This window comes from Falco naumanni, chromosome Z (assembly GCF_017639655.2).
Source record: "Falco naumanni isolate bFalNau1 chromosome Z, bFalNau1.pat, whole genome shotgun sequence".
NCBI lineage: Eukaryota > Metazoa > Chordata > Aves > Falconiformes > Falconidae > Falco > Falco naumanni.
Window position 1 is genome coordinate 72463288 of NC_054080.1, and position 16516 is coordinate 72479803.

Here is a 16516-nt window from a genome sequence, read left to right on the forward strand (position 1 = left end):
CCAAAATAATGAATATAACTTCTGACATCTCTCAAATATTTGCCTGACTTGCAAACAAAACTTCTTTCTCATTCAGATTCTGTCAGACAGCTACATTCAGTCTTGAAGTAACTCAAGACTGTCCAATAACATTCTCCAAGTCTCCAGAAGTCCTTGCTACTTCCATGCAAAAACTACAGAAATTCAGTCTGTACCCATGCCTTCAGTAGCTGCCTCAAGTTTCTATGTTACACAAGAAAGCTTAGATATTGTAACCTCCTTCCTGAGGTGTCTCTCTGGACCGACGATGTCTAGTGCCATTCTTTTTGTCCTCCTGAACAAACAACTAAGTATTTTGCTCATTTTCTTTATCAAATTTTGTGACCTGTCCGCAAACTTTCAAGGGCTAATGAGAGTAGCAACAAAAAGCTCAGCATAGATACTTTCCGTTTGGTCACGACTGGAAAATTCCAGCACAACTTTCACTCCAAATCATAAGCCAAGAACTCACTGTCAGGGATCCCACACTTTAAGTAACACTGTAATTATCCACACCTCTTTCCATGCATTTCTAAATTACGAGAGTAGACGAAATAAATGTCTGGCAAGATTCTTGCAGCATCAAGAACTAGTTCTCTCAATCAGGGTTTACTAATCTCTTTAAGAAGGAGAAATGGTAGCACCACTAGTAACAGTATTTCAGTTGTGTGCTTTATCAATGGGAAAAGTAAAGCTAACACAGGTAAATAAATCAAAAAGCTCCTCCTGTACTGTTTCAGCCCCTCTAGTGATGAAACACTACAATCTGAAGTGTACAATTAGATTGTTTTCAGAAATAATCTGAAAAGGTATCCCTTCAAAATGGGGTTCTGAGACAGCCAATTGAAACAGCAGCAACTTTAATCAAAAAATATTCAAATATTCTGGCTGAGTGGTAATCACGTATCTGAGCAGAAGTAGCTTAGATTCACAATGCTGTTAAACTGATAAGCTCAACAAACACAACCACATTCAGTTTTCGCCATTTACACAAGTCTTACAATAAGTCCTTTAACACAAGACCTCCTGAAATACTGATGCTGCTGGCATGCTGTACACGTACTTCTCACCTGCCACTTCAGCCACATTTTTTCTGTCACTGTTTAACACAGTAGATACCTACAGAAGATGAACCACAGAGACCATTTAGCAGTCACAGGACCATAGGATAATTAAGAAGGGACTTGAGGAGGTCTTTAGTCCATCCTCATGCTCAAAGCAGGGTGAGCAAGGCCACATTATGCAGGGCTTTACCCAGCCAGATCTCGAAAAAAAACCTCCAAGGACAGAAAATGCACAGTTTATACAGGCAACCTTTTCCAATGCTCAGATGTTTTTCCTTAGACCTATTTAGAACCTACCATTTCAGTTTTAGCCCACTGTATGTCATCCTTCCTCCACAATACTGAAAAGACCGACTCAAGCCTTCCTGATAATCTCCTGATATGCATGGGAAGGCTGTTCTAAGGTCCACCCTTGTCAAAGATACCTCTTACCCAGGCTGCACAAGGCCAACACCTTCACCTTCTCTGGAATGTCCCGCATCACCTGTTCTCCCTCTCCACCTAACCTGACCATTCAGAAAAGACCTAATTTTGTTTCACAACTAAAAAGCAGAAAGCACTTTTGCATCATCCTACTATTGCCAAATAAATACATAAGCACTGAAAAAGAAAATTAGCAATAATATGCCCAAACCCCTACCTTACTAAGTCTCAATTGTTGCTTCTTAGGGATAATATTAAAAACAGCAGAAGGTATTCCAGATCTTAGCATAAAGAACTATTTGGAGCAGTTATTTTTCCTGTTCCCTCTCAAGTGACTGACAGTTCACCCTATTCTTTCCTTTCAGGCTTCCCTTATGCTACATGTATCGCATTCACTGAACTACTTTTAATTTCATGTTTTAAAAATTTCATGTTTGCAATTAGGACAAATGTTGCATTAAAACACTTTTGTGCTAGTTGAGAGTTCAATACTCGTAATGCTGCCTTTAAACCACTTCTTATGTGGAGCAACTGAAACCATTCTTATAAAGAATTTAATCCTCATACTGGAAAGGATTTTAAATCCTTCTGTCCTCCATGAATTTGTGCTTTGTTTTGAAGGATGATTAGTCAGTTTTTGGACCTTCAGAAACTGCTTCTGGATCAGGGCTGAAACTATTTTGTATCCAGAACGTGATACGCTCTCTAGTACTATTTGAGTACAGAAGTCAGGAGGAATAACTAAATACATCTTTTGGGTTCCTGTTCTTTAAAATTTGGAAAAAAAACATCAATAGATATGACTAGTAGACTACCTTTAAGGGTTCCATCACTTCCAGCTGGAGAGCAGACTGACTGTGGTGACCTCAAGGAAAAAGATGCAGCATTCCTTATTGAGGGATCGCCATCCTACAGTGACAATGATAAAAAATTAACATTATGAACATGAACACTTCATAAAATAAAGACTGAAACTAGTGCATATACTGATAAAATGGACTGGACAAAAAAGCATACAACAAGTATTAGAAAAATACTTATTTACATAAAAATCTTTGTAATTTAGACTGCCATTAGATGACTGTATAGGCAATATTCTAAAGCACAATCAGCCCAAAGAAGAATCTATAACCAGAACATGAACACAAAAATAAATCTATGCACATGTTTTCTAGCTAAGCACATTTGGTTTATGCTAAGATTCCATTTAGAATGTTTTCGTTGCAAGCATTCATAGTAGAACTGAGAAGCAGATACATGATCTCTATATAGTATCACCTGAAAGAAACTGAGCACAAAATGTAGATTTTTTCAAACAATCGCCATTTTTTTCACTTAACCTACACTTAAAGCTGATCTAGAATGCCATCTTACTGTCCGAGCTAAACAAATTAACACTTTGTATTTAAATCCCCCAGCATACACACACCAGGACTGAACAAAAACTCCAGCACTTGCATAGCAGCCACGGAGACAGTCTCATGTAAAACATAACTGGAGTGATTTTTAACTTGTTATTTGTCTGTCTGAACAGTTAGATAGGAAAGAACTCAATGGCAATATGAAGTACTTCCCCAACATGGCAAAAAAGTTCTGTCTTCTCAGTTTTGCATGGAATAACCTGCGTCAATGGAATTCATAAATTCTGAAAAACTTCATCATAATTTAATACTAATCACAATGTAATTATGTCCATACTCCAACTTTACGAAACCCACTATTCAAAGTCTCCTTTAATGTTTGACAAGTTTTTTACTGCTATCATGGACCCCTCTGCTGGTCACAAGTATACTCATTCACTCAATGCTCTAACTAGGTCTAAACTTCTATAGAACAGTACTTCCCATCTTTAGCACAGTTTTTTATAGGACACCTATAGGAATGCTTTGGGAAAGAAAAAACTAACAATCCCTATATCTATGAAAAAACAATTTCTATAATTATGAAAAAACTGCAAGAAGTCATTCTTTTTTAAAGAGCAAAGTCATACAAAGGAAGTCTCCAAAGAAGTTCTAAGGTTACTTAATCTGTTTCCTAATTAAATTGGTTATTACAGTAGCTAATATTCTAAGGTGGCTCCTCTTGAGGTATCTGAATAGGGACAGATCTTATATATAACTTTTTATTTATTCAAACCTGAATTATCTGCCTGATAAATACCTTTTATCCTTTTGACCAGTTTCAACCCACTTAAAAAAACATTAGAAGGCTCAACTGTAATTACAGTTTACACATATGTATGGAAAAAAAAAATCAGCAGCCAGTAGTAAGTTAGAAAGTCAAACGATTTCAAAGAAATAGAGCCTGCATTGACGGGCAAGTAGGCGCTCCCTCTGACAATGGCCAAACAGCAAATTTCCACGTGCATAGGCATAGATTAGACAGCATACACATTACATCTTGTGAGGGCATAGTTGACATTGCTTAGGGAAAGGGAAAAAAAGAGTATAACATTTATGCACTGAAGGTGCTTACAAGTCAAAGAACATAAATCCATGAGAAACCAGATTCCATCACTTTAATGATGCACGGACACTTAGAAAACAGTTCTATTCGTTGTTTTTTTCACCTCGCACAGCACAATGCATCTGAAACTCATGCCGTGCTATTAACTACGCTTATTCTTGCAACAGGGCTTGCAAAAGTTGTTGCCTTATGCAAGGACAGCCTTGTGTGCAAAGAAATCTAATATTCAGATTCATTGCAAAAGAAAGAACTATATCTTAAACTTACATGTTTTTATTGTAAGTCAAAGTGAATTAATTTCCTGATGAGTTACTCATTTATCCACCACACTGAAATTATGGAGCTGATTTTTTTCAAACCTGACTTATCTTTAATTGGTAATAAATCTTAAAAAAAAAAAAAACACAACAAAACAAAAAAATTGAACAAACAGCTTAGTAACTTATTAGTATATATGTTTTATTAGGGCAGGAGTGGTCCTCTGCCTATGACTACCAAGGGAATAGGCAAAGGCAACTTCTATTGAATTAACTGAACAGACTACCTACAGGTACATATGCCATTCCTACCATAGATGACAAACTTTCAGAAGTGCTCATTTATAGTCTCCTAGTTCAGTGCTTCATCAAATGGTGATATGTAAGCACAAACTTACATTCCAGGAAAGCTCTCAAACCTACCAATCGTCACTGACTGCATGTGTAGTGAGCCTTTAAAGGTGTACCTGCTGATTTTGTAGAATCATATATCACAAAATCACAATATCCTGTAACTATTCACATTTTTTAAAGCAATAAAAATCCTAACACTAAGAAAAAGAATAAAAAATGAAGTTTTTGAATTTTATTATTTAATAATCCTCATTATTAACTATCTTTGCCAAAGGTCACATGGCTTTTGAAAAAGCTGCAACATTATGATTATGATGAAGCTTATTATTCATACGTAGATGCAAAACTTTAGTTCCAGTTCTTCAAACTGTTTTCTGCATCATAGCTACTGCTACTAAAATCAGCATTTAAAGGTGTAATTACAAATAAATGTAACACATGCTATGTTAACAATATGCACAAAGGGACAGAAGTGCAAGTTTACAACATTTAGTACTTTCTACATTCACTATTTCTCAAATTAAACCAATCAATGAGGGTATGCTTTATGTTTTCATTGTCTGTTTTGAAAGTTTCATTTCTAAGTTTTGATGAACTAGGATGTGGTTGCATTGCTTGGATCACAAATTTAGATACAAATATTTTTAAATACTTTCTGTTTAAAATTATGAAATTGATTATCCTAATAATAAAGTTTTCCAAAAATACTGTCTTAAAACCAAAATTATCCTGATGGCCTACCTTGAACATAGTTGGGGGATATATATGTTTAATGCCAAGAACAGCTTCCTATTTTGAAGAATTAGCATTGCTGAATCAGAGACTGAGAGAAACATCTGACAACTGTATTATGGCAAGATTCCTTCACTACAACAGTAGTTTGAGATACTACTACTTAGTTAACATTCTTAATCAGCATAATTCTTGCATTTATAAAAAGAAAGACTAATAAAACCAGTCACCAATGGTTGTTGTAAGGTGTACACTCCTGCACTCACTCTCTCTCACGCCCTTTAAGAAAGCTGTGTGTCAAACCTGTAAAGAATCCCAACAACCTTCATCCATAGGATGACATGCTCATTAAGAAGAAAACTAATCTGGTTCAAAAAAATGTGGGATAAAGTTGGGTTTTTCTTCCTTTAGATTCAAGGAATCTTTCAGAAGGAATTTTACACACATGAAATAGTGTTACTAAGGGAAAACTTAAGAAACCATGACATAAAAGTACATAACAGACCAATAAGAGAAAAAGTCCATAGGAATTCTTGCCTTTGACAACACTGCTGTGTTACCCACCAGACTATTCAAATATGTCAAGTCTAACAGTTAATTTTTCTTTCTCAGGCAAGTGGTCAATACAACTACTTAGAATCTAGTATTGCTTGCATCACCATACTGCTACAGTAATTGCAGAGACACTCTACCATTTCTTTAAAATAAACTCAAATATGAGATTATGTGAAGATTTTTTACTTTTTCTAATTTCATCAGAATGAACATTTCAAACTGTTCCAAAGGAAAAAGAGATCTAGGAAAAACTAATACGCACATATTAAACTTGTATGGTTGAGTGTACACATCTGAAATTGAAGTATATTTTCATTGGTTTTATACACCAACAACATAGTAAAAGATCTGACTTCTAAGGCAGCTAAACACATACTTGTTTTATCATAGTAAATATTTGCTTCATCATAATAAACTGATTTAGATAACATACATCACTACTTAGTCTGTGCACCATCTGTAGGTAGTCTTCATTTGAGCCATGTCTAGAATTATCAGCATGATGATTAGCTGAATTTCCAGACAACTGACTTGATACTTTATTTTCATGGAGATTCCGCATCCCAGCTGTGACAATGGGACTGGATACTGAAGCTGAAACACAAAAAATATAAATAACTATACTGATATATTCACACGTTCGTTAACTCTTAAGAAGTTCCAGAGAAAACACCATAACAGTGGATATGAGCTGGTTGCAAGAGGTCTAGAATCTGGAAAAGAATCCAACTTTTTGATTCAATTGTTTTGCCACAAATACCTTGAATAAAATCAGGTATTTCAGATTTTAATTTTCAAGAGGATTTAAAAACTAAATTCCATGTACAGATCAGCCAAGTTTTTCTCCACATCTATCCTAATTTGTCAATATCATATTTGTACTGGTTACAGAAAATTTTGTTTTCCTCTATATAATTTGTATTCACTACATTCAGCAACTTCCAAGGTATTCACAAGACACAGAGCATTACATACAGAACAGCTGTGTATATCACAATGTTAAACTTTAAGAACAAATGATTTAAAAGAATCCAATGAGAATTCTACTTACCAAGAAAAAAAATATCTAGATACTTTTAACGGTGTTCATGTTGTTCAAGATTGGTTTTAGAAAAAGGAAGAACAAAGAAATCTATTCATTCTGAAGGCCAACTTTGCTAGATACTGCATAACTTTAGCGTAATTCTAGCTAACTTAGAATTAATGTAGTCCACATTACAAAGGTTTGGTAAGGCTAAATAAGCTGACAGCAAAACTCAAATTATATTGGCAAAAACAAGGTTTTTTGCTAGTACAGATACATTTTGGCCATAGCTAACAAGTCAGTCTTTGGTTTGTTTTAGTTTTTTTCTGTTGTCAAGTATATATGACAGCTATGCAAAATGGGTGTACATAGGGGAGCAATACAACACAAGCATGTGTTTTCTTTTCTCCTTCCCTTACATAATACATAATACACACTGTACATAATACAACTCTGTACAGTCAAGAAAGCAAAGCTTAAGCATATCTGCCAACTCAAAGATTTGCATTACGCATGTGACTCCTTCCGAGAAATTAGAAAGCCATGAAACATACACATGAAGGTAAAGCTGATATGAGATAGGAGAATAAAACAAACAAAGACCTACCTTGCTGCATCTGAGGATGTGGTGTATAACTTGGAGGATGTGAATATGGCATGTATCCTGCAGGGCTTTGAGGAGCATATGGACTAGGCACTGGACTGTTCTGTTGTGCCAAAAATCTGTTCCCAGAGCTTGTCTGTGGTGGCACAAACCGGCTAAAAATAAAATTCAAAAGAAGTTTTTAAAATTTAGAAAAGCAAATTCAGATACATTTATGATTTCTTTTGGAATATTATACATTCAGAACACTACAACTTCTTTAAGACACAAAATTCCAACACAATCGCGAATCTCCCTCAAAGCAGGATTTTAAGTTATCAATACCTTCCCGACTTCAATTATTACTTGAGAGTCACAGCTTAGGTACTGCATTAGTAAAAGTAAAGAACAGAATAAAAACATTCAAAAGACCTCCACCTACAGAAAGGATGCAATGACACAAATATGGACTAAAATTAGGCCTGCAATTTCTAAAAGTTAATCCTTAGAAGTCTGAGTGAAAGTGACAGCTAAGTTTTAATTAACAACTAGGTCACTAGGATTAACAAGAAGCCATCTACTCTGAACATGATTTTTCCAGTAAGATTTCAAAGAACTTCATCTAACAGAACTATGCTGCCAAGACACAGGAATGTTACAGGCAATTAGGTAGGACTTGACCCAAAGTCCACTGAATACAACTTACAATTTCACTGACTTTTATCGTAGATTGATCCTACAGATAGGAAGCCATAAAAATAGCATATGCTTGTGACAATAATACATGCACATTATAACTTACATTCTTATATGAGCTTTTCAAAATAAACCCAGATAAATACTTCAGAAAGAAAACTGTATTCTTTTGCAACCCTCAGTTCTAGATAGCAACTCTATGAAGGTAAGCTTCCACAGAAAGAAATAGCAAAGTATTTAACACAAGGATTTTGCAAGGATTTCAAGAAGACTTTGTAATATTCACAACTCAAAAAATGTTCTTCAATATCCCTTTTAGACATAAAAGTAAAAAGGTGGACTGTTTTTTGTGCAGATACAGAGTATTTCATTTGCCAAAACAATGATACCGAGATCTAATAACTGAAGATGAAATCTCTTAAAGCCCAGTAACTGGGCTGAAACTAGATGCAGAACTCCTTCCTTGAGTCCAGAGTACTTTACTATATTAATAAAGGCCTGGATTATAGGTGCATGCTACTTGCTAATGCTCAAAAGTTTAAAATAAAGAACCAGAAAGTTGATGAGGATACTGCTGCAAGACTGGTCAAACTACTGGGCCTATGTTCCTCTGAGTGGCCTTTTGTGTAACTGTTACAGCAGTACCCCATCCTTGTACAAGCCTTCTTTCCCACTTTCCTGCCACATTGTTACATACTTGCTGGGACACATCAGCCTGTTTTCTCCTACTCTCCCGCCACCAGTCTCATCCTCTGCCACAGGCAGAAACAGTTGAAGGGGTGGCAGGAAGCAGGAGGACTTCTTATTCAGGAAAGATAGTTTGCCAGAATTATGGGAAGGTGAGAGAGTGGAGAATTGTGAGCAATCCTTGGAATACAACGATTAATTCACTGACAGACAGATGTTTCCTGGCCAGCTGAAGAAACTCACCCTGCTGTCAGACAAATGCGAAATTTGTCTTGGCACTCATCACCTTCCACTCACATACTTCCAACAAGAACTGACTGTCACTGTAGGAAGCATTTGCAGTTCACTGCCCCTCCCACCCACTTAAAAGACAGCATTACCTGGAAGGGCTATGTGAGATAGTGGTTTGTTGATAATTGGAAGATGCAGGACTACCACGCATGGAATTCTGAGAAATATTAAACTGTGACATCATCATCCCTATTGAAAAGAAGATAGCAGCATTACTTTACACACATTTCCCTTTTCATCAATGAAGTCTCTCATTTCATAATTGTTATATACAAAGACATTATAAACTTTACAGACATTAATATCATCTACCCACAACGGTCAGAAAAACATTAGAATTTATCTATTCCATGTAAGATGTCCATTTTACACCATGACATAAGAAGTGTTCCCTAAAGCAGTGTTAATTCAGTTATAAATATTAACAGCAGTTCCTTCCTTTGCTCCTTAGAGCTTCCTAAGCTAAAACCTACTAGGAAATAGAAACATTTTATAACAGGACATACATTCTACACCCCAGGGTGGTGTGTACAGTACTCGCTGTGCTGGTAAGTAAAAGATTTGGAAATTTCACATATCAGATGAACACAGAAAACATACCTCCCAGTTTTAGAGCAAGTACAGCAAGCAATCATCTCAGGCTGAGCGCTGCAAGATATTCTTACTGGTCCCATAATGCCTTAGTGGTTCCTTTCCACCCAGGGAAAAAAGCTTTCTATTCCACCTCCACTATGCTTACAAGGACTGTTATTAAAGAAGGTGCTGAAATACTTCAGTTGCAAAGCAGAACCAATATCCCAACTGTAGGCTCCCCACGGCCTGCAGATCCCCATAGTCATGCATTGGGCATTCAGGAGTTATGCTCGCTGGCAAGTCACAAGTACACAAAGGTCTTTGAAACTAGTTTGAGGCATGTGGACAATGCCCTTAATAATTTGCTTGAACTTCTGGTCAGCCCTGAAGTGGTCAGGCAGTTGGATTGGGTGATCTTTGTAGGTCCCTTTCAAATGGGATATTCTAGTCTATTCTAATTCATACCATTGTTAGGGAGAGTTTAAAGACATTTTTTTCTTCCTCTCTTTGACACAGGTATAAAGAATTCTGTAACCACAGCATGACACTGGAAGTTGAAGTGATGCAGAAATAAAAATTAAAAAAAAAATCAATGAATTTTAAGTTATTTTAATGACAAAATTTAACATCTCGCAGCTAAGAGTGTCAGAATTCATGTGCAAACTGCAGAAGTGATCCACAGTTGTGGGTAAAAGTACGTCACCAGTAGAAGTATTTTAAGCCAAAGGTTATGACAGAAGGCTGACAGAAGTCCCCAGTCCAGACTGCTGGCGAGCTGTCAATCCTTCAATTGCTATCACCGATTTCAATTACTGCAATATACACACAAGCAGAAGTAGTTTCAGAAATCCTCTGTGTCACCCTCTTTTCTCTTCCCCTCTCCCCTGCAGAGATGTGATAATCCCGCAGGAATGCAGCAGTTACTACCTCACGGTAGGTGTGAAGTGCTGCATTCCAAGTACAAGAAAACTAGCCCAGAGCAGGAGTGAAAGTCACATGTTGTGCTGAAAAAAAATAATAATAATCTGAGACCTCTACACTTCAATACAGAGGACACTGAATTCCAACAGAAAGGGACTCCAACTCCAGCAAAATTTGTTTAAATGGACACTGACTGCCTTGCACAGAGGCAAGCAAGGAGGAAACTCCAGGGGCTTTGTGCTGGAGGCAGCAGCCAGCCTGCCCACTGCCCCCTCACCTCTCACTGTCACTGCCACTCCCAACACAACAGGTACCGTATTTTAGCCAAACTACTAACCCTTAACATGCACATAACGAAAGCTGACGAAACGTGCCCTTATGAGCGTGAACCATACAGATGAGGTTTCACTTTATGCTTAAAGGACAGACTGCACTTTTAAAACATTTTAAAAATGTATCTATTTATTTTCTCCTCCCTAAATTTCTAACACATTTTGAACCAAGATGTGGGAGTTTTGGGTTTAAAAGAACAACAGAAAATATATAAATGAATCCATTTTTAATGCCATTTGAAAAAATCCTAAAACTTATTCTGGGATGGACTACTGTTACTTCTGTATCTCTGTTGAAGGAGGGGCAGAAATGGGAGACAATCTAGGTGACTTCAAAGAAAAAAGAAAAATACACCAACAAAAGCAAAACAAAACCTAAGAAATTACAACAAAGTGTATCCAAAGTTTACAGACAGGTAAGTATACCTGATAATGATGTAATAAGAAAGAAGTGAAAATAAGCTCCAAAGATTTAATCTAAAAAGGAGCTGAAATTAGTCTGTGGCCTTTAGCACTAAAATATCTCCTTGTACACTTTTTTAATGTTATCATACCACTAAGCAGCAGATTTATGGCTCTACTTTGCATTTCTGTACCTCAAATATTTTGAATTTTAAATGAAACCTTAATTTTGAATATTGGTGTAATGGCTATACCTTTAAATTGTTGTAACCTGTGATCTGAATTTCATGTACAGGAATGACTATGGCAGCAACCACTCAGACCACTGGAGGACAAGCCTTACAAGAAGCAGTGCAAGTGCAGCAGTGACCTGACCCGAGCTGGCTTTGGTGCCGATAACCCCATTCAACACACAAGCTCTCTTCTCCTGAGTGACCACCGTAAGAGATCATGTTCATGGACTAAATGAACTCAATGGACATTTTGTTGACATGTTACAGACATTTTAACAGGGGTGGTCCATAGACTAGGGAAATGATATCTGTGTATTATATCAAAGGATGGGAAGGGTGATGGTGGTTAATGAAGTTGTATTGGACAGTGTGGCATGACGTAAATGGTATGGAATAAGGGGTGGATAATGTCCTGGTTTCAGCTGGGATAAAGCTAGTTTTCTTCATAGTAGCTAGTACAGTGCTGTGTTTTGGCTCTGATGTGAGAACAATGTTGACAGGACATTGATGTTTTCGGTTGTTGCTGGGTGATGTTTACACTCAGTCAAGGACTTTTCGGTTTCTTGGGCCCTGCCAGCAAGAAGGCTGAAAGGACAAGAAGAAATTGGGAGGGGACACAGCCGTGACCCAAACTAGCCAAAGGGATATTCCATGCCATAGGATGTCATGCTGAGTATATAAACTGGGGGAAGAAGAAGGAAGAGGGGGACATTTGGCGTTATGGCGTTTGTCTTCCTGAGTCCGTTACACGTGATGGAGCCCTGCTTTCCTGGAGGCGGCTGAACACCTGCCTGCCCATGGGAAGTAGCAAATTAATTCCTTGTTTTGCTTTGCTTTTGTGTGCAGCTTTTGCTTTACCCATTAAATTGTTTTCGTCTCAACCCTTGAGTTTTACACTCCTTTCCTATTCTCCTCCCCATCCCTCTGGGTGCGGGGGAGTGAGTGAGTGGCTGCGTGGTGCTTGGTTGCTGGCCAGGGTTAAACCATGACAGTGGGTAACACTGAGGTTTAAGAAAACATCATCCTAGTAAAATTACAAGAATGAGTTTCTTTAACACATACTCCTATTTCTTCAGTATAACTTTTTTGTATGAAAAAAAGTGATACACATAAATCCATTTTAGCACTCCTACTGAATGCCAAAGAATGCACCGCATAAAAACGCAGCTCAAGGTCACAGAACAACTCTCTTTACAATTCAAATATATTACAGCATCATGTGTGCTTTAGCTAAGACTGCTCAACAGTAGATGATTTTTCTGTTAAATACACAATCTTGTTGAAAGTGTATGCCTGCCAAAGTTTTCCCTTCTACAGGCACATGTGCACTTGAATTCTTGCATAAATGAAAAAAATTATCCAGGTAACTGATGTGTATGGAAAGATGCATAAGATTTCAATCCCCCAAAATTCAGAAGTTCTGGTAAGTAGCTTGAAGTGCATCCTTTCTGACCCCTAAGCAATGCTATGAATACTAACCTATCGCAATATACTATTTTAGCTGTTCTTCCAACACATATCTCCTGAAAGACAAAGCCAAAGTGTTGACAGGGAAAAGAGAAAAAATTATAAAAACTAAACTAAGTAACATGTTAATTTGAATTTAATAATTATGAAGAAATCCACTGTAACATGCAAGACAGATGTACTTCCAAGATGGCACCCAGAACTTCCTATGTTACCTGATGAAAAAGGTCTAAAATAAACATTTTGCCCTTGTACAAAGTTAGGCCTTATTCTGCACAGTGATGTGACTCCGTCTGTTCAGACAATCTGGTAATAGAAAACAGTCCAAAAATTAACTAAAATGCTAACTAAAACAAACAAACAACTAATTTGTATGAAGACTGTTTCAACAGTGGAATTGTTATCAAAAGATAGGATATAGGAGTTTGAACACTGCTGCTATGTTACCTGAAACGGAATATGCTGGGGGTGGAGGTGCCTGTTCAGGACACAAAGTGAAAAGTGTCCACATAATACATTCTTCTTGCACCGTTTGTTCATCATAACTAAAAACAATTCTTGCTCTAAACTTGCTTTTGACCTACAGATCAATATGAACTTGGGAAAAAACATCAGTGCAGAATTCTGCTCGTGCTTCACCTTATATTCACAAGATTTCAAAACAGTATTTCACTTTCTGAAGATGTGTTTATTTCCTGACAAACTGTACTGAACCCAGAAATTTATTCTGTGTTTAAGGTAATTCTTTAGCCAGGTGAAGTTCCTGTTCTTCATCAGAAATAAAGTCTAAGAGAAATTAATTTGAGTTCACTTTACACATAACTAATGCTGGAACTGGCAGTCAAGGGATCATGGTACACAGACCCAACTCAGGCTGAGTAAACAGACAGGGGGTCCTCCTGCTGCCTTTGTTCTTTCTATTATAAACACAGTACCCACTGCTGACTTCACTGCATGCTAGACTTAACTGAAGGTGGAAAGACAATATCCAGAAGGAAGACAGTAAGGAAAGCAGAAGAGATTAATTTGAAATACTAGAAAAGAGCCTAAATTTCATTCTTCCAACTGGCAAAATGTCTTACATCTCTACCAAACCCCCAACTGTTTTACAAACCATGACTCTGCAGAGACTACAGTATCTGTTCAGCAAGCAGAAGAAACCCCAACTTTTGCTGCCCCAACACATCAGTACAGCCTCCTTTGGCCTTGGAGATCTGAATGGGACATAGTAACATCTAATAAGGTTACCAAAATTTGCCAACATCTAGCTTAAAGATCCACCTATATCCAGATAGGAGAGTGGCCTTTTTCCATTGAAAATAAAGTCATACTTCATCTAGCTTTTCAAAACATTCATTCCAGGGCCTTTTTCCTCTGAAAATATTTCACGTACAGTTATGCTTTTCCTCTCTTCCCCCTTTCTTTCCAGTTTTCAGATTTCACACTTACACTGTAATACTTGTACTCGTACAAGTATTCAGAATTATGTAAAATAAAATTAAATATTCAAGGGGGGTTTAAAGTCTTACCTCTTTCGGTTTTCTAAAACCACTTTGTTAACTTTACTAAAATAACATCAACTATTCTTTTAAGTTTCACGTTGAATTATTTTTTATTCTGTACTAATACCTTCCTTCAAGCATAAGCCAAAGCACATTTAAAGACTGAGGTGCTTTTATTTCATTGAAGATTACTCTTAACCTACTGAATAAAGCTGCAAAAGTGTTTTGTCTCTGTGGAGCACAGAATTAGTCAAAATTATGAAGAATTTAACTAGCTTTGTCTTCTTTCTTTCAAAAGCCTCTGCTGGAACAGATAATTTCAAAAACAATGCCTTTATTTTGCATTGGCAAAAAATTATTTTACTCTACAAAATGGTGGAAAACTCATAATTCATGCATATGTTCTTTGTGGGACCACTCTGCAAACCAGCAGGACAGCCACAACTTTTCCCATAGCTGGAAAAATCACAATGTGCCGCAGCTACCACTAAACACTGGATCTGAAGGCTGTTTTCAGAACTTAAATTTCAGGATGTAAGTATCAATGAATTTACAAATATGTAGCACTGCCTTTCACATTTTCATTCCAGGAAACTTCTGTCTTCTTTCAAGGAACATTACATGTTTTGTCCTTAGCAAGTTCTTTTCAAACACTGTATGCCTTTTTACCCACTAGCCTAGGTGAATGAACCTATAATTTTATTATTTTTACCCTCCAAAACCACTGTGCACTTCCTATCCCCTATGGAGTCCAGTAACACTTCTATCTATATCTCTACAGTGCTAGCAAAGCTTTATCCTCACACTGTGGAAACTCTGGAAATTCTCCTGCTTGTTTCATAGCTTAGTGTTTAAAGAACATACATCAGGTTAAAGTCTCCAGACCTAAAAAAACTCGAATCTGTTCAATTAATCCTTTTCTTGGTCTCTCTCCTTCATCTTCACTATCCTGCAGAATATGTCACTATAACTCAGAAGAGAATTAACTACCAAAGCAGTAAAATCTGTAGGGCATCACAAATAGCTGAGACAAGGAATGACAGGGAGGAGCTGTTAAGTATGGTTCATTCAGCCTTGTTACTTACCCGGGAACTATTACGAACTACCACTGCAGTAACACCCTATAATCATACAGATTTCAGTAAAATCAAGGCAAGTTTTCCCAACTTCAATTATTTCTTAAGACAAATATATAAACCTAGCCATAAAAAAATTCAAATAAAATTATTTTTAAATTAAGTCAAATCACTCATCCTAGAGATTAAACCTCGTAGTGAAATGAAACATTATTTACAAAAATACCTGGTAGAGTTTATTTTCATGCTTATTCTAATACAATCACTCTCTGAAGATGTCAAGATACACAGCTTTGTATCACTATCAAATATAAGGTAAAGGTATAAATATCAAAGTTGTGCTCCATATATATTTGTAGTTAGTATCAGTCCCTTAAACTTAAACAACAACATAAAATGCAATCGATGAATGATCAAAAATCCTTACCGCTTTGTACCCCGTATCTGTTTTGCATGCTTTTCTCCCTGAAAACATTAGGATTCCTTGCCAGGATAGCCTGCAGCAAGACTGGTATATCTCCCTCTGGATCATCACTGCCAAGGTTATCTTTCAACTCTCTGGAATTGTGGAAGTAAGCAAATAAAGAGGCAAATGCATTTTCAAATTATAAGAAACTATGAGTCAAGTAAAAAAAAAATAAAACCAAAATCAAAAAAACAAAATCAAAATGAAAGAAGACAATTTGCTGTTAAAATACAGAAAAAAACAAGTCTGCAAAGCACTGTTCCCTGCCTCTGTATTTTTTCCCCCTCTCTTCTCTAAAGAATGGCAATAGAGGTATTCTTACCAGTCTTCAAAATTATTTTCTCTTAGTAAGCTCTTATATATATACATGGCTGTCAGTTTCAGACTATCATAA

At 36.7% G+C, this 16516-nt stretch overlaps 1 protein-coding gene across 7 annotated transcripts in view; it reads right to left on the reverse strand.

The window, feature by feature from the left end:
- The window catches only part of NIPBL (NIPBL cohesin loading factor), a 152169-nt gene that overhangs the window by 82328 nt on the left and 53325 nt on the right, over window positions 1-16516 (reverse strand). For all 7 annotated transcript variants that reach the window (XM_040579220.1, XM_040579224.1, XM_040579223.1 and 4 more), the window contains 5 exons: window positions 16084-16214; window positions 9240-9339; window positions 7501-7652; window positions 6303-6463; window positions 2321-2414 (listed from right to left, as the gene is read on the reverse strand). In XM_040579220.1, coding sequence (XP_040435154.1) covers window positions 2321-2414; window positions 6303-6463; window positions 7501-7652; window positions 9240-9339; window positions 16084-16214 — 638 coding nt within the window. The remainder of the gene's footprint in view (window positions 1-2320; window positions 2415-6302; window positions 6464-7500; window positions 7653-9239; window positions 9340-16083; window positions 16215-16516) is intronic.